This window comes from Monodon monoceros, unplaced genomic scaffold, assembly GCF_005190385.1.
Source record: "Monodon monoceros isolate NGI ecotype Baffin Bay Population unplaced genomic scaffold, NGI_Narwhal_1 Super_Scaffold_6, whole genome shotgun sequence".
Classification (NCBI taxonomy): Eukaryota; Metazoa; Chordata; class Mammalia; order Artiodactyla; family Monodontidae; genus Monodon; species Monodon monoceros.
Window position 1 is genome coordinate 88,589,214 of NW_021703783.1, and position 10,279 is coordinate 88,599,492.

The following is a 10,279-nucleotide window of genomic DNA, read 5'->3' on the forward strand; positions in this document are numbered from 1 at the left end:
AACAGTGCGGTCTCTAGCACGTAGTAGGTTCTCAAGAAAAAAAAAAAGGCCCTAAGTGGACATTTAAAGGGTGTATGAGGAGGCAGACTGCCAGCTGAGGGACCCGGGAGGAGGTGATACTTAGGGAGCAGGCTGGGGAGGGGAAGCGGGGAACTGCAGGCAGGCTCTGGGGTCGGAGAGTCCCTGACGTTGCCACCCCCCAACACACACCTCCTGCTCTGAGAAGCGCTGCCTCCCAGCCCTCTGGAACCATTCAGATCCCTGGAGCGTTCAAGTCCCATCACTGGGTGGGAGGCTCTGGAAGTGGCAGGATCGCACAGCTGCTCAGATTTCCAGAAGTTGTTGGTTTTTTTTTTTTTTTCTTTTCACGTCCTGTTTTAAATAGCTTTGTTTTCCAAGGGTCATATGACCGCGCCTACTCCACCCCCGCAGGCCAGGGGCGGGCGGGGCGCCGGCCCTCGCGGGTGTTGCAATGTCGGGCCAGTAAGTGTGGATCGGCTGTCTGGCGGCGGCCACGTGACCCGCCCCGGGGATAAATAGACGGCGCGGTCTGGGCTTTGCACAGTCGCCCTCCCGCCTCCAAGAACCCGTCCCGAGACGTCGGAGCCAGCACCGGACCCCGCACCAGCACCACCGCAGGATGGAGCGCCCGCAGCCCGACAGGCAAGCGCGGGGCGAGGGACCGGCCTCTCCCGGGAGGGGCGGCCCCTGCCCGTGCCCCTGCCCCTGCCCCTGCCCCTGCGCCTGTCCTCCTGCCGAGCTGCCGAGACTCAGCAGGGAAGCAGGAAGCGACCTCGCTGGGCGGCCGGTCTCTTGGGCTTTGGTATAAGGAGGAGCGGGGTTCCAGTCCCGCCCGGTGGGGTAGTCGGAGCGATGAAAGATGAATTACATGCCTGACTCCGGGTGGGTGACCCGATGGGAGTGTTGCCGTGGGATCCAACTTTGTTTTTGGCTTTGGACTTGTGTGTGCTTGGAGGTGGCCGTGTGCTGAATCCGAGATCCTGGGGGCTGTCCAAGGCTGGTTGTGAGTGCCTGCTTTTCTCACTAGAGCCCCCTCTTGGCCGCATCCACCTCTCACTACCTGTTGAATGCAGGAGCAGGACATCACCGTGGCTTCTGTGTCCCCATTTACTGATGAGAATGGCACAGCTGGGGGAGGCAGCAAGGCCAAGGTTCCCTGGCTAGCTGGGATGTGAACCTTGGTTTGTCCCCCTCCAAGTCTGGCTCCTTTCCTTCTCCCAAGAATTTGATCAGCACATACAGAAGAGGGGATGATGTTTCTGGAAGAGGTGTGGGAGAGAAAGGAGAAATGACCCTTTTCTCGGGAGGCGGATGCAGACATACGGCAGAAATACTCGCCGAAAGGGACTTTTTCTTGAGTAAAGCTGAATTTACTTAGCCTTTTTAACTCAAACACTTCTGTGATGAGCAAAATATTATAAGGGGTCATGAGATTTGTATCTGAGCTCAACAAAGTTAATGAATTAAATCTTGGGTCTAAAAGCCAATCAAAGCACTTACAAAGTTGAATGTGAACGTGCATCCTGCCAGCTGCTGCTTCTCCCTGGGTTGTGCTGCTGCCTCCTCTCCTCCACTGAGAATAACTGGTACCAGGACTTCCCTCTTGGTTTGGGGGGGGGACCGTGTTACATAGTATCTTAATGACTGAAAAGTGTGGATGGGGCTGCATCTTAAGGCAGCTGGGAACATGGCTGTTTATTAAGTGGGAGGCTGGATTTCTGCAGAGAAGCCTGATAAAAGCTGAAATCTCTTTAAGTCTTGCCGACAGGCAGGGGTACCCTCAGAAGCTCAACGTTGGGAAGAACTCTGCTCAGAGCCCCCCACCTTGTTCACGTCCCTCCCTTTCTCTGTAGTATGCCCCAGGATTTGTCAGAGGCCCTGAAGGAGGCCACCAAGGAGGTGCACACCCTGGCGGAGAACGCCCAGTTCATGAAGAACTTTCAGAAGGGCGAGGTGACCCGAGAAGGCTTTAAGGTATGTGGCCTGGTGGTACCAGCCCTGGCAGAGGGAATGTTGGGTGTGGGTGCTCCCAAGGCTCAGGGCAGTGGTTTAAGTGGGGGTGGGGACCAGGGATGCTGAGGGGCCAGATGGGCATGTTCAAGGGAATCTTTTTACAGATCGTGACTTTGAGGCTCAGAGAGGGGAGGTGACTTACCCAAGGTCACACAGCAGATTCACAGCCTGCTATGTGGTGTTGTGGAGGGGCTGGGGCAGTACTACCATCAGCTGACCACCTAGGCTCTGCTTGGCATTTTACTTAATTTCTAATTAGTGCCTCAGTCTTGATAAGGAAGATGAGGAAGGGAAGGCTCAGAGAGACTAAGTAATTACCAGAAGGTCACACAGCCAGTAGGTAAATGGGGAAGGCCAAAATGGAACCAAGGCTGGTTTCATTTCAGAGCTTATGCTTCTGATCTAGTTCTCTTCTGCCTCTGAAGGCAAGGGGGAATGTGGGTTCGAGCCCGAGCACATCCATTTCCTAATAGTAAGACTAAGGACACCTCATCCATCCTCCCTAAGGTACCTTTTTCTCATCCATGAAATGAGATTTTTCAACAGCAGGGTTTTCTTTTCTTCTTCATTTTTTTTGTCTGTGCTGCATGGCATGCGGGATCTTAGTTCCCCGACCAGGGATCGAACCTGTGCCCCCTGCAGTGGAAGCTCAGAGTCCTAACCGCTGGATTGCCAGGGAATTCCCTGCAGGGTTTTCTTAAGTGCCCGTTGTATGTGAGGCACAGGTTTTGCTATTTCCCAGTACAACTGTGAAATTCATACAAATAGAAGGAAAGCATGTGGCAAAGAACCAGGCAGGTGCTGGGTGTGAGGAAAGGCTCGTTCCGGTTGAGCTGTGGGGCTGGGTAGCTGTAGCCCTCCACTCCTGACACCCCTGCCTTTTGCTTTCGGGAGCTCTCCCATTTCCAACATGAGAGGTGCTTCAGTGAAGGGAGATTTAAGGTGCAGCTCTAACGGGTTGGGGCCCTGGGCTATGCCCTTGCTCCCTTGTCCTCCCCCGCCCCCCGCAAAAAAAAAAAGCTGACATACAGTTGCTGAAATGAGGCTGGGGCAGAGGCAGTGGGGACGTGGCTGCTGGAGTATCCCAACCCCAGCCACTGTAGACTTTGGGTCTTTCTTCTCAGCCACTGAGTTCAAAGGCAGCACAAAGGTCCGCGAGAGGACCCAGTGCTCACTCGGATTATGCTGATGGAGGTAGCATTTTTTTATCAGCATGGCCTCTGACTCAAGGGCTAAGTGTCCGGCTGCACCTAGTGCTTTACCTGTGTCATCCTGCTGGACCTGCACACCAGCCCATTACTGTGTGGTTGGATTACTCCTCTTTGCAGGGAAGGGAACCGAGGCTTGACTTGTGCAGAGCCACTCAGACCTCACATCGCCCAGAGAGGGCGAGTGGCTTATCCATGGTCACACAGCTGAGGACTGGCTGAGCCGGGTTAGAACCAGGCCGGTCAGAGTCGAAGGCCCAGGCTGTTCTGTACCAGGCTGCTTGGCTTTCTGCCCCGGTGAGAAATGGTGCTGCCGTGAACGTTTATGGCTCAGAAATCATCTGGAAACCTCCACCAGAGCATTTATCCTTTGTCCTCTTTCAAACTCAAACTAGAGAATTAATGTGTAACAGGAGTTCCCCGAACCGAGGAGCACTGGCCCTGTCCCCCAGCTCAGCTTCCAGAGGGGTCCTTTGGGGAGGAGAACCATGCCCTGTAGATGGTCATCGAGAGGTCAAAGGCCGGAGGTGCCTGGCATCTCCTATAAGTACTTTCATTCACGTACGTTTTCCAGAGCCAGGATGGCCCCCCTAGCCATGCCTGGGCTTGGCTGCATTTCCATTTCTTACTAGCTGTGTGACCTCCATGTCACATACTCTCTCTGGGCTTTAGTTTCCTTTTCTGTAAAATGGGCATAGCTATGCCTTTGTTGGATTTTTCCAAGGATGAAGTGAGGCTGCGTGTTTTATGCAGTGTGATAAAAGGGTTTTAGGCCCAGACAGCGCATGATCGAATTTCTCTCTTGTGACACTCCCTCTGGCTGCTGTGTGGAGGAGATCGGAGGGGCTGGCAGGAGGTGGGGGCCCGGCCCGGGGAGGTGACGAGGGTCCCTCTGAAGGCAGTAGTGTGAAGGGGCTGGATGGGGAGCTCTTATACTGACCTGCTCGCTCTGGTTTCAGCTGATAATGGCATCTCTGTACCACATCTATGTGGCCCTGGAGGAGGAGATCGAACACAACAAGGAGAACCCGGTCTACACTCCTCTCTACTTCCCGGAAGAGCTGCACCGAAGGGGCGCCCTCGAGCAGGACATGGCCTTCTGGTACGGGTCCCGCTGGCAGGAGGCCATCCCCTACACGCAGGCCACCAGGCGCTACGTGCAGCGACTCCAAGAGGTGGGGCGCGCCGAGCCTGAGCTGCTGGTGGCCCACACCTACACCCGCTACCTGGGTGACCTGTCCGGGGGCCAGGTCCTCAAGAAGATCGCTCAGAAGGCCCTGGACCTGCCCAGCTCCGGAGAGGGCCTGGCCTTCTTCACTTTCCCCAACATCGCCAGTGCCACCAAGTTCAAGCAGCTGTACCGCTCCCGTATGAACACTCTGGAGATGACCCCCGAGGTCAAGAAGAGGGTCCTCGCTGAGGCCAAGGCGGCCTTCCTTCTCAACATCCAGGTGAGGGTCTGGCCGCCCTGCGTGGCCGCCGTGTCCCCCAGCTGCTCCTCCAGGGACATTTCACGCAGAGCAGGGGAGGTGGGGGCCGAGGGTCACGGTTAGGGACAGGGGCTTGGGGGCCAGGGTCCCAGTTCTGCCACTTACTGGCTGCGTGATGTTGGACAGATCCCTTAATCGCTTTGTACCTCAGTTTCCTTGTCTGTAAAATGGGGAAATGACATTATCTCGTAAGAGTTGTGAGGTTTAAGTGAATTTAAATCAATCAGGTCCTAATAGCACGGCCTGGCATGGCATCACCTGTCTAATATTAGCTATGGTTATTGTGGGTTGCGAGCATCACCATTGTGGCACTCTGTGGCAGTCCTCTGTGACAACATACAAGTTGCCTGTAGCATTTGTGTGTAGCCAGGTTGGCACTGCAGGGGTTACGGGTGCTGTAGACGTGGCCTCCGCCTTCTGGGCCTCAGCCCAGCCAGGGAGGCTGGGTGTGTCTTTCTATAAGTGTCTCAAATATAGGGGAAGGTGAGCTTCAAGCGAGGCCTTTCCTTGAAGGATGACTTCTTGGGCAGGGCTGGGGGTGGGTGTGTTCCCAGGGCGGGTGAGGTTTCTTCTAATCCGGATGTTTGAGAATCCCATCACTCTCCCCGCACCTGGAGGCCCCATGGGGACTGGGGCTCCCAGCTTATGCTCTCCCTGGCTCTTTATTCCCAGCCTGGGACCCCAGAAGAGCCTGGTCCAAGCACTCCTTAATGGAGCAATGCCCCTTCCTTGCATTCCCCTAAAAAACACCATCATCACCCACAAAACCTGGTCAGTCCTCCAAGAAAATCTGTCTTTCAGAGAGGTGGTATAGAAAGAACGGGAGCTTTGGAGCCAGAGCCCCATGGGAGAGTTGGCTTGTGCTGCCTGACCTCTGGGATAGCCTCGGCCCCAGGCACTGAATCTCTGGAAGCTGCAGTTTTCTCATCTGTAAACCCTGGCTAATGAATACCATGGAGCACACTTAGCAGGGGCGAATCTCACCAAGAGAATGGAGTGCCTGCTAGGGTACCGCTCGTGACGTCAGTTGCAGAGGGATGCAACATAAGGGCGTGAGTGGCCACGGTGAACTCTGAATTCACGGTGGTTATTACTGGGGAGTATTTGGGGAGGAGCAGGCAGGCGGGTCAGATGGACTTGTGACATCTTATCTCTTAAGCTGGGTGAAAGGTCCATGGATGTTCAGTATCTTTTCCCGTGATTTTGGTATGTCCTAACGTTTCACAACCACACACCTCAAACCTCCCTTCAGCTGGCCGGTCCCCACCTCTCACAGAGACATGTGTCTTTTGTCTTGCAGCTGTTTGAGGAGTTGCAGGAACTGCTGACTCAAGACGCCAAGGACCAGAGCCCCTCGCAGGCACCAGGCCTTCGCAGGCGGGCTGGCAGCAGGGCGCAAGGTGAGGGCTTCCAGGGGGCGGCATTTGGAGGGAGTATGGCGCAGCTCTCTGGCTCCAGCACCTGTTGATTCTTCTGTCTCCTCAATGTTTTAAATGCGAAGTCAGGCGTGGGCAGAGGGCGTGGGGCCAGCCTTCAGCGGGTGACTGCAGCCACGTGGGTGACCCCTCCACGCCTCGGTCTCCCCAGTTCTAGAATCAGGGAGGTTGGGCTCGTTCTAGGTCACTGGCTCGAAAGGAAGACTTGCACACCAAGGACCCTCAGAAGTCACGGCAAAGCCCTCTCCCCTCTTAATTGAGGTTCCTTTGGGGACCTTTTAATGGTTCCCACGCAGAGACGCCCTGACATGGGGCAGGGAGCCCAGGACAGCTGCTAGCTCTTCCCCTGCCACGGACGCGGGGAAGACACGTAACCTCGGGGTCGTGTCTCGTGTCAGTCCCTCCCTCACACTTCTCAGACAGCTCTCGATGGGGTGGCTGTGCTGAGAGAACATCTGGGAAACTTCCAAAAGCACCGGAGTGCTCCACCAAATGTCCTCTGACACCCCTGTGGGTGGCAGTGTGGCTTTGGGGGTTGGGGGAGGGGAGGGGTGAGGCTCAGCCGCCTGCTTGGCAGGTCACCTCAGGACTTTGCTCCCGGGGCCGCCCTCGCCCGCCTGCCCTGCGGCTTTCTCATGTGTGCTAGGCCCACGTCGGCCCCTCTGTTGGCGGGATCGAGCCCGGGAACGTTGGAATGTGGCCAGTCCTGGTGGGATTGGCTACCTGGTGGGGGTGAGGGGACTTGGCCCTAACGCACTGGTTCTCAAAGTGTGGTCCCCTGGGTATCCCTGGAGGGTACTTCCTCACAATGTAGCCGAAAATGGAAGACTGGAGAGGTTGGAGAAGTAGTAAGCTCCCTGTCTTCGGAGGTATGTAAGCAGTGGCCGGAGGGCTACTGGTTTGCGTTGAGCGGGACTGTACTAGACCCTGCTGAGGCCCCTCTGCTTTGTCTTTCTGTGATGTCAGACGGGCCCACCTCTGTCCTCCTGGTGTTGACACTGTCCCCTTTCTCTTTCAGACTCTGCTCCCACGGAGGCGTCCAGGGGGAAGCCCCAGCTCAGCATCCTCTCCCAGGTGCCGCTCATGCGATGGGTCCTCATGTTCAGCTTTCTGGTGGCAACGGTTGCCGTGGGGCTTTACACCTTGTGAATGTAAGCATGCTGGCTCCTGGCCGTGAACTCTTTTTGGAGCGGGACAGCCTCTTGGCCGACTTCCCTCCCTTGGGCATGGCGGGTGGGAGCAGCTGTTGGGGTCCCTGCCGTCTCCCTGCGTCCCTCTCTCTCTGGAAGAAAGGAGTCTGCGGCATCTCCCCCAACCAAAAGCACGTCCAGCCAATGACCTGAACTTTAGAGTGGGACGAGGGGTCCTGCCCAGCCCTGAGGGCACCCTCCCCACCCCGTTCCTGCAGTAGAGCCCAAAAGATGTAGCCAGAAGTGACCGCTGTCGTGAACCTCCAAATGCCCTGGGTCCCCGGTCTCCCTGTTGACATGCTGTGACTGCCTGCCCCCTGGGCCTTGGCAATTTTTGTATAAATATGCAAAGATGTTGTGTCTCGTGTTTCCGTCTTGTTTTTGTTGGAGCCACTTTTCGTTCCTGACTCGGCCTGAGCTGCGGTATTTTGTTGTGTTCTGTTTTGTTTTTATAACAGGGTTGGGGTGGGAGGGAGGGGTTTAACAGCACTGTGGCCTTGGTCGCTAACTTTTATGTGAAATAATAAACTACATGGCTTAATAGTAACCTGAAGTGTTTTTCTTGGGTTCTGTTACCTTTGGGGAGCTGACTTGTCCTCAGTTGTTTCTTGAAAGCCTGGTGGGGAGAAGGGGTGAAGGTGGGGATGACAGGGGCTGGTTGGGGATGTTGTGCTCTGCTCTGAGGATGGGGGGGGGACCTTTAAGCAGTCGGTGGGCAGATCTTTGTGGTGAACACTGCTTGATGCAAGACTCAGCCTTACTGAGGATGGGATTCCCTGTTAGGCTGAAATGAGCAGATTCTGCGGTAAAATTTGTGTCCTGTACAGTGAACCCTGGGGACTGGAGTATGATCCCTGGTTCAAATCCCTGCTACTCCATTTTGTAGCTCTGCCTTTGGGGTTAGTTATTAACCTTTTTGGGGCCCAGTTCTGTCAGTTTTAACATGAATACAGTGAGACCCAGCTCATCTGTTTTGAGAAGCAAATGAGATGCATGTAAAATACCAACAGTGTATAATACTATTATGAAACAAGAGATCAGTGTTTTGTGATTCTTGCTAATCATCTCACCCACGATATCATCTCATTTGATCCTCAGAGAAAAGCTGTGAGGAGTGTTAACGCTCTCTGAGGGTCAGGAAGGATTTAAACCCGGTCCGGCCAGTTCTAAACCCAAGTCTTTTCCACTCTCCGAAGTCCCGAAAGCCACTGAAATGGTAGAAATGCAGCCTCCCAGTCTGGGAGAGTGAAAGCCCTTGGCTGGAGGTGTATTTAGCAAAGCAGGGACAAGGCTTTTCCTTATACGACTCCTATGTGACTGAGGATTGGGTGCCAGGAGACCTCTCCCTAGTTCTGGCTTTGTCACCAAGTCTGGAACCTTGGTTAAGTCACTTCAAGTCTCCTTGAAACTAACAGTACACCTGCCTCCTACAGCTATTAGGAGGGTCCAGTGGCCTCCAAACCCCAGTCTGTGGATGGTGGCATCACAACACCCGCGTATCCTGGGCCCCACCCGGAGAGGTTCTGATTCTGGAGATCTGGGACAGGACTCCGGAATCGCTGTTTATGAAAAGCTTTGGCGCAGTGGTTAAGAATCTGCCTGCCAATGCAGGGGACACGGGTTCGAGCCCTGGTCGGGGAAGACCCCACGTGCTGCGGAGCAATTAAGTCCGTGCGCCACAACTACCGAGCCTGCGCTCTAGAGCCCGCGAGCCACAACTACTGAAGCCCACGCGCCTAGAGCCCGTGCTCCACAACAAAGAGTAGCCCCCTCAATGAGAAGCCGGTGCACGGCAACGAAGAATAGCCCCCGCTTGCCGCAACTAGAGAAAGACCGCACACAGCACCGAAGGCCCAACGCAGCCAAAAATAAATAAATTTATTTTTTAAAAAAAGCTTCCTGGGAGATTCCAAGGTGCAACCAGGTCCAGGAGCCACTGTTCATGAGATATGTATGCCAAGGGTAGGCACGCAAAATAGCGACTTAGCTCTTCCCACCCTGGGCCCTGTTGCCAGTTTTTTTGTGACAGGGGCATTGATACCATTTGTAGTGACGAAGGAAAGGAAGAGAGGGAGAGGAGAGAGAACCATCTTAAATTCTACTAACAGGAAAATGGCTGAATAATTTGTATTCTCTTCACACGGTGGAAAATAAAAGCACTGTTAAATAGAATGAGTTAAAGCTATGTCTCCATGCAGAGGGACTTCCCTGAAGGTTCAGATTCGTTTGATCTAATTTTGAAACCCTATAAACAGACTCATATTTTAAACACTCCCCGTAAGTATGTGCCAATGTAGCCTATGGAATAAAAAGTTCTTTCCAATAGTTCAGGTTGCGGGACTTCCTGGTGGCACAGTGGTTAAGACTCTGCGCTCCCAGTGCAGGGGGCCCGGATTCAATCCCTGGTCAGTGAACTAGATCCCACATGTATGCAGCAACTGAGTTTGCATGCCACAACTAAGGAGCCCACGTGCTGCAGCTAAGGAGCCAGGCTGCTGCAACTAAGACCCAGTGCAACCAAATAATAAACATTAGAAAAAATAGTTCATGTTGCCAGTGAGAATGGAAAAGAAGGGAGGGGAGATTATGCAGTCCTTATTGCTGCTTGAGAATCCGTCAAGTTTTGCCAGATCTTCCCGTTTTTAAAGTTAGCCTGGGAATCTGGTCATGAATTTTCACAAATTTTAAGCATTGCCAGATAATGAAAACTCTTATACAACTAAAAAAAAAAAAAAAATCACCAATTGGGTCTAAGGAAACATCCCTCGAGTCCCAAGTTTGAGTTTCGTCGTAGAGGCGCTAACAAGACCAGAGGTGGCTTCTTGATGATTAATCCCCCACTTTTGGAAGCGTGTTTAGGGTGAGAGCTGGGAGCGCAGACAGGCAGCGCCCCCTCCAGCCGCTAGGGGGAAGCAGGCTCA

At 54.1% G+C, this 10,279-nt stretch overlaps 1 protein-coding gene across 1 annotated transcript; it reads left to right on the forward strand.

Moving 5' to 3' along the window:
• Positions 1-482: 482 nt before the first annotated feature.
• HMOX1 (heme oxygenase 1) lies at positions 483-7,824 on the forward strand. The gene is made up of 5 exons (XM_029206374.1): positions 483-663; positions 1,875-1,995; positions 4,202-4,693; positions 6,033-6,132; positions 7,187-7,824. Exons 1-5 carry the CDS (start codon positions 641-643, stop codon positions 7,315-7,317), a joined length of 867 nt encoding a protein of 288 aa, XP_029062207.1. The 5' UTR covers positions 483-640; the 3' UTR covers positions 7,318-7,824.
• The last annotated feature ends 2,455 nt before the right edge of the window (positions 7,825-10,279 follow it).

Coding starts and splice junctions, on each gene's coding strand:
- HMOX1 (XM_029206374.1), top strand. CDS start 641: ATGGAGCGCCCGCAGCCCGACAG. Junction 664..1,874: donor GAGCGCCCGCAGCCCGACAG/GCAAGCGCGGGG, acceptor CTTTCTCTGTAG/TATGCCCCAGGATTTGTCAG. Junction 1,996..4,201: donor TGACCCGAGAAGGCTTTAAG/GTATGTGGCCTG, acceptor CTCTGGTTTCAG/CTGATAATGGCATCTCTGTA.